This window comes from Mustelus asterias, chromosome 14, assembly GCF_964213995.1.
Source record: "Mustelus asterias chromosome 14, sMusAst1.hap1.1, whole genome shotgun sequence".
Classification (NCBI taxonomy): Eukaryota; Metazoa; Chordata; class Chondrichthyes; order Carcharhiniformes; family Triakidae; genus Mustelus; species Mustelus asterias.
In genome coordinates, this window is record NC_135814.1 from 57,712,862 (window position 1) to 57,727,661 (window position 14,800).

The window sequence follows — 14,800 nt, forward strand, 5'->3', positions numbered from 1 at the left end:
TATTGTAGACATGGTGCATCAGTAATGGAGGTAGTATCGCTGAGTCATTAAATGGGATACCAATCAAGGGTCCTGGATAGCATTGACTTTTTTAAGCATTGTTGGAGCTGCATTCATCCAGACAAGAGCATTTCATCATACTCCTGATTTGTGCCTAGTAGAAAACTAAAAGGTATTGGAGTGGCATGTACCACAGAATTCCCAGCCCCTCATCTGCACTTGTAACCACAGCATTCATGCATCCATTCAGTTAGGCTTCTGGTCAAAGTAGACTCCCGGGATGTTGGTGGTTGGGGATCAGACAATGATAATGTCATTGAATATCAAGAACGGGTGATCGGGCTTTTTAGTGGAGATGGTAATTTCCTGACAGTTGTGTGGTGAAAATGTTGCCACTTAGAACCCTAAGCTTGTACGTTATCCAAGTCTTGCTGCACGTTGCATGCATTGAGTGAGGAGCTATAAATGGTGCTGAACTCTGTGCAATCATCATAGAACATCCCTACTGCTGACATATGTGGAGGAAGGCCATGGATGAAGCACCTAAAGTTGGTTGGGTCTAAATCACTGCTTCAAGGAACTCCTGCAATGTTCAAGGGCTAGGATGATTGGTCACCAACAACCACTTTGATGGAGGGATGACTCCAGCGAGTGGAGAGTTGTCACCCAATTCCAATTTTTCTAGGGTTCTTTGATGGCACATTTGGTAAAACGTAGTGAATTACAAAAGGCATGTTGAAGTAAATGAACACTAATTTGTTCAGTGTGTTTTTTGGTACTGTCTGTATAAAGAAACTTGAGAAACAGATGAAGGAAGTTTTGAAGGTATGTTTATTCTTGCCTACTAAACTAATCTTCTGAAAAGCTAAATTTAAACTTCATATAGCATTATATCTGGGTTTCAAAGGATGGTACTGTCAAAACACCTATTTTAGGAAATAGAAGAACTAAAACAAGAAAAACAATATGCTTAATTATGAACTTTCAAAAGTAAATTAGGAAAGTCATTAGTTGCATGCATGGAAAAACGGGAGCTTATTTACCAAGAATTTTTTAAGCACTTGCCTATGTGAACAAGAGATATCAGGTCAAAATATAATAACCCATTAAAAAAAGTGAAGAAGATGGGGAGAATAATTTCCAGACCTTGAGAGAATGCAATTCCACATGGGAAATCCCAAGTCATAGAATCCTGCAGTGTAGGAGGTGGCCATTCAGCCCATCGAGTCTGCACCGACCACAATCCCACCCATAACCATGCATTTACCCTAACTAGCCCCCCCGACATTAAGGGGCAATTTAGCATGGCCAATCCACCTAACCAGCACAACTTTGGACTGTGGGAGGAACCAGAGCACCCGGAGGAAACCCACACAGATATGGGGGGGAATGTGCAGACTCCGCACAGAGTGATCCAAGCCGGAATACGAATCCAGGACCATGGCGCTGTGAGTCAGCAGTGCTAACTATTGTGTCATTGTGCCGCCATTAGTCAGAGTATATTCCCAGATTGCTTTAGATACATTATTTGTGTATGCACAGTAGACCAGAACTTTTGCAGTAAGTAGTCCTTTAGAAAGTGAAAGAAATAATAGAGCAAGATTTTACTCATGTACACAGAAAACAGTTTATTATACAATTTTCTCTGTGGCAGATTATTATTGCCCAATATCACAGCTTTTAAAATGGTACATATGGTCACCTTGATTATATTCTGTTTATTGAACTGGGTTTATTTTAGCCATCCTGCTCGACATAGATTTGAAGCATCCTGCAATAAATACATTGACCTTGCGCCTTGCTCCTCAAAAAAAATACACCCGTAGGTCCTGAAAACTGTTAACTGCTGCCTGCTTGGGTTGCATCACAGCATGGCTTGGCCCAACTGCAATTCCATGGACACATTATTACACGAGAATGAAAACACACTCTTTTCCTCACAACTTTATCACAGAACAAAATAACATTTGCAATTTATGAAACCCTCAAACACATGCAAATCAGATTTGAATCAGAGTATCCCCGTACAGGACTCAACAATCACTGAAATGAACCGGGGCTTTAATGACGTGCTTATTTTAAACATTTATTCTAGAAATACTGCTCAACACTGATGGTGTATATTTAGTTTCTGATAAGCAGTGGTCATTCATACAAATATACTCTAGCGATAATCTGTAATTTCACATTTGGGGAACAAAATTCATTTTTTTTAAACCAAGGTGGAATAATGCACATTACAATTGTGCCCTGGTTGGGAAAGCATTGAATCATATTCGCGTTTGAGCATTAATTGAAAGAGTACAAGAAAATTGACAGCATTTTACTTTTTTGAAAGTATTCTGATTTTGATTTTTATACAGGGCAAAGTAAAATTTCAGTATTCTATATAAAGCGCTTAGTTGATGAAAACATGGCAATTACAATTTATTTAACTTTCAAAACCTAAAGCGCATAAGCATACCACACAGTACCGGAGATATCCATGGACCATTATATTAGTCCCTGTAACACAATAGCTTTTCATGTAAACTTAGTAGAAAAATCTGCATTGTACCTCTTCTAACAGCATGTGAATTCATCATCCACAGACAAAGAAAACACATTATCCAAATGAACAGTTTTTAAATATTAAATATACAAAGGACTGGGTAACCCTACCATCCAAAAGTTACAAGCTTAAAAATATAAAAGCTAGCTTTGCATTTCTGACAGTAAACAGCAAGTCTTGCATCATGTATCATAGCCAAAGTAGTGCATTTTCCATTAAATGATTTTTCCCTAAATCCAGTTCCAACTTTTCAAGACTTTAAAGCATTATATATTAAACAGTCTTTAAAATATAGAAGAAGACCTCTATCTAAGCACATCTCTGAAAGAGGGTTAAAAGGTCAACCCATTTTAAATATTTCGCAATTGGATTCTAATCCTCCAATTCTGTACAGCACAGTACATCTGAAAACCAAAGGGCATGGTGACCTGACAACTGATAAAGCAGCCTTTGCTATTTAATATCACTGACAATTTGGAGATTTATCACAAACAAAAGAAAACATATACAGCAAATCTAGATTATTTTTCTTTCGAAACAAAAAGATTGTTATATTGTTACATTAATACTGATAAAAGTTAAACCTTTTAAATTTTAACTTAATCAGTTAACCCATTGCATTGGTCATTTGGTAGAACCAACTGGCACGCTGTTTTGGGAAAATATATTAAAGCTTTAACTCGTTGCTGAGTTGTAAGTAACTTTGTTATTCAGTCTCCCACAGGAGACTCTTCATCTTTACTCATTTCAATATCATTCACGTTTTCTTTTGGTTGCTCCTCATGTTCCATTTCTTTGTCATCTCTTAGTTCAACCTCCAGTGGAGTAGGTGGTTCTTCTTTAGCAATCTCACCTTGGCTGCTAGTGTGAAGAGATGCAACATTTTGATCTTCAGCTTCCTCACTTTGTTCTAGAATACAAAAAATATAGCCAGTCTAAATACACTGCAAGAAATGACAACCGTAAAACTTCCAAAACAGTTGCAGCTTCCATCACAGTTTTGTTGCAGCTTAAGGATGATCATTGCACACCCACTGTAATTTATAAGTGTATCCATTATATAACTGTTGTAAAAGCATTATACTTACTGATACTGAAATGTATAATCTTTTGTGGATGTATGTGGAATGCTTATAATACAACTTGTTTTTCTTTATAACAGATGTATAAGATGCAAGTAGCTTCATTTTCTTTCCTCTTAATCCCAACTTTGAATTTCTAATATTCCTCTTTAATTATTTACGAATACAAAAAAATGCCTCAATCCAAGAAACTCCTCCTCCACCATTCCACTATTCTACTTCCCAAAGTATTCTTGCTCAGTCATCAGAACTTGCTAGTCAATTTCTGCTGTTTGTTTTGCACAGGCAGCACCATGTCCTGAGCTACCCTGTTATTTGTAAGAAGTTTGTGGTTTTGCGCATTAATTGCCCGGTAAACTCCTGACAGAAAGCTAGGACTGGGACTGAACAGCACAAATACATTTGACAATCTGACCATTGTTAATGCAATTCCAAGCAATTTCTTTGACTCGGCAAGGAACAATTTAAACTGTTGAATCGTATTCCTGTGTGGAGTAAATTGTTCAGATTTTTAAAATTGGAAACACTTGAAAAAAACATTTTTTAAAAATGTTTCCTTTGTTCTCTTAACCCAATATTTATTTCCCTCACCTGTTCCTTCTCTATTCAATTTGTCTCAAATGCACCTTCCTTCTCCATTACTCCTATTTCTTTCTCAATGCTTAAATCTCATTGGTGAAGGAGATGCACATTTGGGCCCACCATTCCCTATTGTCTTACATGTACTTGTTGTGTTGTTATTAGTTCACACTATTAGCAAGTTACATGTAAAGGAAAATAAAGCTGAAGGATGGAGGATAAAAGCCCAAATGCAGCAAGATCTGGCCTGTTGCAGTCTTCAAATGACGTCTGCTCTGTTCTTTCAGATTATATTTTCATCTTCAGATCAAGAGAAAAATAAGATTAAATATTATATCAAGCAGTGACTCAAATAAAACAATGAACTTTACTGCAAAATATATATCTGAACGATCAAATTTTCACAATGTCTCAATGCCATTTTGTAATTGGCCTGGTTAGCAGAGGATAAGAAAAAATGTTCTTTTTAATGTTTGCCATTTAAAAAATCTGAACAATTTACTACATGCAGGAGTACGATTCGACAGAACTTGAATTCAGTATAAATAGGAAGGGAAATCTATCAGAATTGTACTGATAACAAAGCTTTCGAATATTCTTGAGTAAAATATCCTTCATCAAGTGTAGCTCCTTTGTCAGTGTTGCAATGTGCTTTGGTTGTAAGTTGGAATTTGTCATAAATATATACCATTAGCAGGTTGGCCATCATGTATCGCAGACTGAGAGCCAATTGAACTTTGAGAGTCACCACGTGTTCTTTTCTCAAAGTTGAAATCTGGAAGTCTTGGAGCCTGAGGCCTTGTTTTCCGTGCCGGATTAAGAAAGAAACAGTATGCACATCTGAAGGCTAGTGAAGGAAACAAAGAAAACTTTACAAGATTAAAACACACTTGCCTGAAGATCTAGCAATAAATCAAGAGTCATTACAGCATAGAATGAGGCCATGCAGCCCACAAAGGCCATGCTGGCTCCCTGTAGAGCAAACCTATCCTTCCCATTTGCCTAGTCTATCCCTGTAGCCAAATTTTATTTCCCTTTCGTTTATTCAATTTTCTTTTGAAAAATCATTGGTCGCTTCCGTAGCCACTAACCTCACAGGTAGCAAGATCCAGACCTTTACTAAGCACTGCATGAAAATGTTCTTCCTCACATTCTCCCTGCATTTCTGGCCTAAAATGTTAAATCTGTCCCCTCTTGCCCTTGTACCATCAGCTAATGGAAACAGCTTTTTTTTTTGTTCTTCAACTGTGGCACAATTCTGATAAATTTCCTCTGTGACCTCTCAAGGAGCTTAAAACCTTCCTAAAGGGAAATGAATAAAACTGGACAAAAAACTCTAGTTATGATCTAACCAGAGCACTAGACAGGTTCAGCATAATTTCCCTGCTGTTGTGCTCAATACCTCCATTTATGAAGGTTCTACCACCTCCAAAGGTCAATGCGCCATGAACCCCAGGCCCTCTGTGTCCCTATGCACTCAGAATCCCTTCAGTGCAGAAAGAGGCCATACGGCCCTTCGAGCCTGCACAAAAACAATCCCACCAGGCCCTGTCCCCGTAACTTCATGCATTTACCCTGCTAATCGCCCTGACACTAAGGATCAATTTAGCACGGCCAATCCATCTAACCTGCACATCTTTGGACTGTGGGAGGAAACTGGAGTACCCGGAGGAAACCCACGCAGACACGGGGAGAATGTCCAAACTCCATACAGACAGTCACCGAGGCCGGAATTGAACCCAGGCCCCTGGTGCTGTGAGGCATCAGTGCTAACCACAGTGCCGCCATTCCACCCTACTGTTTAGAACCATGCCATTTAGTCGGTATGGCTTCTCTCTGTTCCTCATATTTTTGTGTTCAGTTCCATCTGCCACTTCTATACCAACCTGATAGCCTAACTGTATCTTGTTGTAGTCAACTGGTATTATCTTTGCCACCTGTCACTCTTCCCAAGTTTGATATCATTGACAAATGCTGAAATTGTACTCGGTATTGCAGTGTTAAATTCATTCATATAAAGCAGTCACCCTACTCCTGAACCTTTGAATCTTGGGTAACAGAACACCGGGAGTATTGTGTGTCATTTTGGTCTCCTTGCCTAAGAATGGATATACTTGACATACAGGGAGAGCAGCAAAGCTTCACCAGACAGATTCCTGGGAAGGCAGAATCGTCATGGGGGGAGAGATTGGGTTGACTGGGCCTGTATTCACTGGAACTTTGAACGTGTGTGTGTGTGTGTGTGTGCACACGCTGGGGGGGGGGGGGGGGGGGGGGGGGGTGTCTAATTGAAATGTATAAAATTCTGAGAGGGCTGCGCAGACTGGATGCGGGGATATGGCTTCCTCTGGCTGGGGTGTCTGGAACAAAGGGTCACAGTCTCAAGATATGGGGTAGATCGTTTCGAACTGATGAGGAGAAACATCTTCACTTGGAGGGAGCTGAACCTGTGAAATTCTCTGCTGTGGTGACAAGTCATCAAATATATGCAAGTAGGAAATAGATAGATTTCTAGACTCAAAAAGGCGTTGAAAGGTATGGGGAGAGTGTGGGAGTATGGTGTTGAGACTGATGATCATACTGAATGGCAGGGTAGGCTCGAATGGACAAATGGTCCAGTCCTGCTCTATTTTCTATGTTTCTATGATTCTACCATCCTCCAGCCTGAAAAACCATCTACCAGAGATCGGTGTTTTCTGTTCTTAAACCAATTCTTTAATCCAAGCTGACACTAACCTTTCTATTCTATGAGCTTCAATTTTGTTAACCAGCCTAGTACTTTGTCAAAAACTCCTCTCCTTAATTAACGCAACCCTCTCCAAGAGCCTTATGATTTTTTCCCCCCTCAATTGTTTCCAAAACCTTCCTCATCACTGATGTTAAACTAATCAGCTTGTAGTTACTATGAATATCCTTACAACCTTTCTTGAATGAGTGCATCACATTTGCCACTCTCCAATCCTCTGGCATCTTTCAATCTTCTCTAGATATAGTCGGATTATGGCAAGTCCTTCCACTATCGCCACTCCCAATTCCTTTAATAACCTGAGATGTGAGCCATCTGAACCAAGACCTTAAGCACAACCAGTCTTTCCAGTACATACTTTGATCAATTTTCACCCCATTCTTACCTCTGTCATCACTGCTTCTACCAATATTTTGTCAGCATCCTTTTCCGTACCAAACATCGATACAAAGTACTCAGGTATTCTAGCCTTGACCTGAGCTTCTGAGCATTTTTCATTCTCTTTGTCCCTAATTTGCCTCACTCTACCTCTTGCTACCCATTTACTGTTTGCATGCCAGTGTAAGATTTTTGGATTCCTTTTTATGTTAACTACCAGTCCGTTCTCATGTTCTCTCTTTGCCAGTCTTGTTTTTATCTTCACTTCTTGTCTCAATTTGCTGTATTTGGCCTAGACCACCCATCACGAATTCACCCATGCATCATATGCCCTCTTTTTTTGTTTCATCATATTCTGTCTCTCTTGTCATGCAAGGAATCCTGATTTTAGTTCCCTTACTTTTTGCTCTTGCCGAAATGCATCTAGCTTATGCTAGTAGTATCTCTGCCTTAAAGATCACCCACTGTTTCGTTAGTTTTTCTTTTCAATCTTTGGTTCCATTATACCCTAATTGAGACCTTATGATTAAATGAGCACTTTTACTCAAGTGTTCCTCCACAGACACTTGGTCCACCTGACTCCTAGGCACCAGATTTAGCAATGCCTTCTTCCTAGTTGGCGAGAAAACACTGGTGTTTTCTCAAAGTTGTTCTCCTGAAAACATTTCTGAAAATTCTCCCTTTCACAAACATTCGCCGGAATTATACCGCCCCACACACCATGGAATTGGAGCAGGCGAGGGGCGGACAACGGAAATATCTGTTGGCCTCAGGCGGGAACTTCTGGTCTCGCTCGAGCGAGGTCGTAAAATCCCGCCCATTATCTCAGTTCGTATTTGGGTAATCCAATACCACCACCACTATAGTTCTCACACATCACTGTGATTCTCCTGCAGATTTATTCCTCTATCACTCACTATTTGGAGGCTTACATAATACCCTCAGTAGCTCAATCAATCTGGGTGGCACGGAGGCACAGTGGTTAGCACTGCTGCCTCAGCGCCAGGGACCCGGGTTACATTCTAGCTTGGATTATTGTGTCTGCATGTTCTCCCCTTGTCTGTGTGGGTTTTCTCTGGGTGCTCCGGTTTCCTCCCACAGTCCGAAAGCAGTGCTGATTAGGTGCATTGGCCATGCTAAATTCTCCCTGTGTACCCGAACAGGCGCTGGAGTGTGGTGACTAGGAGATTTTCACAGTAACTCCATTGCAGTGTTAATGGAAGCCTACTTGTGACTAATAAATAAATAAACTTTAAACTCATCTTTTTTCTTCTCAACTCTAGCTACATGGATTTCGTCTTTGCTCACGCTCTTTCCAACACTACAATGTCTTCACTAACCAGTACTACCACTCCATCCCCTTTTTACTTCCCCAACTTTTCTACATTTCTATTATATTCCCACAAGGCCATTTGTGCTTGGAGCTCACCAAATTTATTTACCACACTTTGGACATTTACATACAGGCTGCAAAACTGTCTTTCTAGTCCATGTTTTCTTTAGTCTGCTCCTAATAAGGTCCTCCTTCTCTAGAACTACTCAACACTCACTTCTTTATGTGCCTGATTCCTTTTTTCTACATTTAGAAGCTGCTGTCAATCCCTCTGTCAACTTAGTTTAAACAGTCCCCAATCACACACGTGTGAGCTTGCCCACAAGCACATTTGTCTGAGTGTTGACGTCCCTGCTGAATTGGTACCTCACTTCAGAACTGGTCCCAGAGTTCCAGGAATCTGAAGCTCTCCCTCCCTCACCATGTCTCAAGCCAAGCATGATCCTTTCACCATTTCTACTGCTGCTAGTATGTAGCACTGGGAGAAATCCAGAGATTACTACCTTCAAGGTCCTACTTTTTAACTTCTTTGCTGGCAGAAACTCCACAAGCCAGATGAGTTAAATCATCAAAGTCTACAAACATAATTATGATCCTGTTAGCAATTCATGGAAAATTTGATCTTCTGAATACAGTCAGATAGTGGAACTATTTGATGGTCTGATATCTGGGTATAAAAATGTTGTGTTACAATGCTGTGTCACAATGCTGTGTCACAATGCTGTGTCACAATGCTGTGTCACAATGCTGTGTCACAATGCTGTGTCACAATGCTGTGTCACAATGCTGTGTTACAATGTTGTGTTACAATGCTGTGTTACAACACTTGACAATCACCAGGCAAGAGTGTTCTCTTCCTGTTGGGGAACACTTCAGCGGTCACGGGCATTCGGCCTCTGATCTTCGGGTAAGCGCTCTCCAAGACGGCCTTCACGACACACGACAGCGCAGAGTCGCTGAGCAGAGACTGATAGCCAAGTTCCGCACACACGAGGATGGCCTCAACCGGGATCTTGGGTTCATGTCACACTATCTGTAACCCCAATGACTTGCCTGGGCTTGCAAAAACTCACTCACTGTCCCGGCTGGAGACAATACACATCTCTTTAACCTGTGCTTAACCCTCTCTCCACTCACATTGTCTGTACCTTTAAGACTTGATTACCTGTAAAGACTCGCATTCCAACCATTATTTTGTAAATTCAGTTTGTGTCTTTATTTGCCCTGTTTGTGAACTGAAATCCCACTCACCTGCTTTTGCTACCAAATAAACCTGTTGGACTTTAACCTGGTGTTGTGGGACTTCTTACTATAAAAATGGTGCCAATGCATTTATACATTCCGTGTCCTATGGTGCTGCCTATCATGATACATGAGGAGTTTGTGATACTTGCTTTTGTCCATTGAGGGCACAAATATGCAGTTGCAATTGATTGATGAATAGCTATCCCTTGGGAGGGCGGGCTGTGGAAAATGCTTTGGTGGCAGGGGTAAGGTTTGGGGGAAGTAAGCAAGTAGGAGCCTCTGCTAAGTCTTTTTGATGTCTGTTTAGCATCAATGTGAAAATAGAACAAGGTTATCCTGTACATCAAATACATTGACCACATCACTGAGCTAGGCGGTAATGATGATTGAACTGTTGGCCTGGTTTTTTAATAAAGTTTGGAAGTTTAATTGGGATTTTAGCCAGTAGTACCTACACTTGAGAGTTTTTAAGCTTTAGCTTTTGGGAATTTATACATAAATTCTCTACGCCTTAATAAACAAGGGGTATCCCCAAATGGCTGTACATTCCACATCTGACTAAGAGTACTCAGGATGTCTCAGTAGTTGGTTTGGAGTATTTTAAGCAAGGTCAAAGATGTGTGCCTGAATTCCTAGATAATCAAAAAAGAACAGACAAGGACATGCTCAAATTGAATGGCTTGAGCATATCACCTCAACAACACAAAAACAATTCTTTGACACTATTAACTTCCAATTTTCATAGCTTGGGTTTTTACAAGAATCTAAATCTATTTTCAAGTTTCCTTTCAAACAGGGTAGTTTAGAATGAAATCAATATAATGAAAAGAACCAATGGTACTTCAAGATGTTTTCATCGAAAATCAAATAACCACACATCTATTTTATCATTTAATTGCTCTCGCCATTCAGCCCATTGCACATCTTCCCTTTGTGCCCCTTACAAATGTTACATACCTTTCCAGCTCTGATAAAGGTAATCAACTTGAAGCATTAACTACTTCTCTCTCCAGAGAAGCTGCCAGACCTGACAGAATAACCAACATTTTTATTATCTTGCCTATACTTCAATTGTTTCCCCTATTCATTTTACTCCAGCATAGAACTGATTATTCCTTCAACTGGGATAAAGGTATGTGGGGAACTGAAGGAGAGAAATTTTCATATGGAGGCAGAATTTCAAAGAATGGGCATAATAAAGTGATTTCTGCATACAATAGTGAAGAGCTGTTTTCACATCTCAGCAATTGGAGTTTACTGTTGCTTCCTATTGTATTTAAGTATTGCTGCACCTACAGTACCAATGCGACATTTCCTGGAGTACAAAAACGGGTCTTCCAGATAGCAGATTTCTCTCTTGCAACCACATCCTTCAATCTCATTCCGTCAAATTTTTCTTGCCTATTTAAGTTGATATCTTTATGGTCAAACTTGCCCTGAACTCCATCCATTTGGTTTATGTGCCATCTTTACAGCTTCACTATGTTGAAGTGAAGACTCATTCTTTCCAAGGACTTAAAAATGGAGAGCTCCTCACAATTTCATCCATTGCTTTGTTCTATAATCTTTCTGATCTTTTAATATCAAAGCTAGCCATCACCTAACCATTAATGTGAATGGCAGGCACTGACATTTCACTATAGCAATGCAGAATTGTAGATAAGATTTCTGAGACCATTACGAAAGGCCAGCTTGAAGCATTACATAACCAAACATTCACTGTTCAGAGCTGGCAAGTCAAGGCAATAATGCTGAAGAAATCCTATCACCTGCCAATCAGTGGATAGCACCTGGAGAATTCCACTGCACTTAACCAAGAAATAACCACAGGATATGTATGTGAGGCTCCTGCCAGATTACAGGAGCATTTTTGAAAATTTGTTCACAGGACATGGATGTCACTGACAATTATTACCCATCCTAATTGCCCTCAAGAAATTGGGAGAGCAGTCTTTTAAAAATTGCTGCAATCTGAGTGAAGGTATTCCCATGGTGCTGTTAGACAGTGAGTATCAGAATTTGGAGCCAGCGACAATGAAAAATGGCAATATATTTCCAAGTCTCAATCTGTGACTTTAAGGAGAACTTGCAGATGGTGATGTTCCCAAATGCCTGCTGTCCTTGTCCTTCTAGATGGTGAAGGTGACATGTTTAGGATGAGATGCTGAAGCAGCTTTGGCAAGCTGCTGTAGTGAATCTTGTAGGTGATAAATACTGTAGCTACGGTGCATTGATGGTGGAGGTGAGGCTTAAAGGTGGTGGACGTTGCTTTGTTCTGAATCATGTTGAGCTTCTTGAGTTTTGTTGGAGTTACATGCATCCAGGCAATTGGATTGCATTCTATCACACCCCTCACTTATGCCTTGTATATAGTGGAATGGCTTGCAGAGTCAGGTGGTGAGTCACTCACTGAAGAATGCACATCCTCTGTCCTACTTTTGTAGCCACAGTCGCCGTTCCAAGTTAAGTTCCTGGTCAATGGTAATGTCAGAATGTTGATGGTGGGAGAATTCAGTGATGTTAATGCACTGACTATCAAGATGGTCAGATTCTTTCATCTTGTAATTGGTCATCATATGACATGGTGGCACACAGTCGTTAGCACTACCGTCTCAATGCCAGGGACCAGAGTTCAATTCTGGCCTCGGGTGACTGTATGGAGTTTGCACATTCTCCCAGTGTCTGCGTGGGTTTCCTCGGGGTTCTTCATTTTGCTCCCACAGTCCAAAGATGTGGGGGTTAGGTTAATTGGACATGTGAAGGTTCCCCTTAGTGCCAGGGGGGTTAGCAAAGTTTATTTTTATTAGTCACAAGGCTTACATTAACACTGTAATGAAGTTACTGTGAAATTCTCCTAGTCGCCACACTCTGGTGCCTGTTCAGGTCAATGCACCTAACCAGCACGTCTTTCAGACTGTGGGAGGAAACCGGAGCACCCAGAGAAAACCTACACAGACACGGGGAGAATGTGCAAACTCCACACAGACAGTGAACCAAGCCGGGAATTGAACCCAGGTCCCTGGTGCTGAGAGGCAGCAGTGCTAACCACTGTGCCGCAGGATAAATGTATGGGGTTACGGGAATAGGGCCTGGGTGGGATTATTGTCGGTGCAGACTCGATGGGCCTAATGACCTCCTTCTGTATTGTGATGAGTTAGAGGAAGATATGGCTTCCAACAACCACGACCATCTTCCTTCATGCAAGGTATGATCCCAGCCAGTTTTCCTCCCAAGTCCCATCTGGGTCAAATGCTGCCTTGAATTCAAGGGCAGTCACTCTCACCTCACTTCTGGAATCCAGCTATTTTGTCTGTGCTTGAGCCAAGATCTGACCAGGAACCAATGTAGATCAGCAAGTGCAGGAGTGATAGGTAAATGGGCAAATTAAGACAAAGTTAGCAGAGTTTTGGATAATGTCAGGTAGAAAGCAGGAGACTAGCCAAGTGTGTTGGAATAGTCAGGTCCAGAGGTAACAGAGACATGAATGAGGGTTTCAGCAACAGATGAGCTGAGACGGGGCAAAATTAGAAATTAGAGGTGGAAATAGGTGTTCTTAGTGATGGTGTGAATATGAGGTCAGGAATCTCATCTCAGAATCAAATGTGACATAAGGCTGAGAACAGACTGACTCTCCTTGCTGCCAGGGAGTGGGTAGCTAGGGAACAGCCAAAAAATGGCTTCAGTCTTCCCAACATTTAATACAGAAACTCTGTCATTCAGGGTTGAGGTGATCACTTCTACCAATACTGTCATAGGCTGATGCATCAGAGATAGGTAGTGCAAGAAGGAGAGGATAAGTATCTTTTTGCGCTGTTCTGGTTCTTCTACCACACCTGGTAGCTATGTCCTTCAGGTCTTGGCTAGCTGAGTTACTAGGCCACTCTTGCAATAGGGTTGACAAAGGTCCCATGTGGAGTTGGGGTTATGTAGCAAACTGGATAGCAAGCTGAGGAGTTAAAAGTAGTTACTCAGGTTGGCCAGAGGTGGGAAGTGTGTTCCACAAGGATCAGTGCTGGAGCAACTCTTGGTATTCATTTATATAAGAGATTTGGAATCAGGAATTGTTTTAAATCTTGTTGCTGTACTGCTCAGTATTTTTCTCCCAATGTGGCAAATAATGCCAAATTGGGAGATAAATACTGAACAGTACAGCAACAAAATACAGGAAGGCATTAATGCAGTTGTAGAACGGGTTTGTAACTGGCACTTGACCTTCAGTATAAATAATTATGATGTGGTACATTTTAGTAAGAAGACTAAGGTCACAGACTCCTTGGAAAGCAAGTATTTAAATGAGGTAGAAGAGCAAAGGATACAGATACAAAAAACAGAAGTAGAAATGCAGGCTACTAAGTCAAGAAAGGAAAACAAAGTCAATCTCTATAGGGAACAAAGTAAAAAAGCAGATAAGTTAAACTGGTATAGAACCTAGACCACACTTGCAAGTGCTGTGGAGTTTTAGTCTCTGTTATAGAAAGAAGACAACCACACTGCAGAAGGTACAAAAATAATTTACAAGGATATTAGAACCAAGAGCTTATACCCATTAGGAAATATTGAACAGACTGCAGCTCTATCTCTGGAGCTGATTTGATAGACATCTTTAAGATTATGAAAGAGCTTGATAGAGACAGAGAAGATGTTTTCACCTGTGGGCATGACCAGAGCTAAGGGCCATAAATATAAGACAATCACTATTAAATCAAAAAGGGAATCTACGGGGAACCTTCTTTACCCAGAGAATGGTTAGAAGTGGAACACATCACAAGGAATAAATAGGTGGCACGGTAGCACAGTGGTTAGCACTGCTGCCTCACAGCACCAGGGACCCAGGTTGGATTCACAACTTGGGTCACTTTCTGTGCGGAGTCTGCACATTCTCCCCG

General features: G+C 40.9%; 1 protein-coding gene across 2 annotated transcripts in view; it reads right to left on the reverse strand.

Moving 5' to 3' along the window:
• Positions 1-1,609: 1,609 nt before the first annotated feature.
• LOC144503698 (endoplasmic reticulum junction formation protein lunapark-B-like) overlaps positions 1,610-14,800 on the reverse strand; it is a 98,948-nt gene continuing 85,757 nt past the window's right edge. For both annotated transcript variants that reach the window (XM_078228445.1, XM_078228446.1), the window contains exons 12-13: positions 4,901-5,059; positions 1,610-3,461 (exon numbers count right to left, since the gene is read on the reverse strand). In XM_078228445.1, coding sequence (XP_078084571.1) covers positions 3,262-3,461; positions 4,901-5,059 — 359 coding nt within the window. In that variant the 3' untranslated portion in view covers positions 1,610-3,261. The remainder of the gene's footprint in view (positions 3,462-4,900; positions 5,060-14,800) is intronic.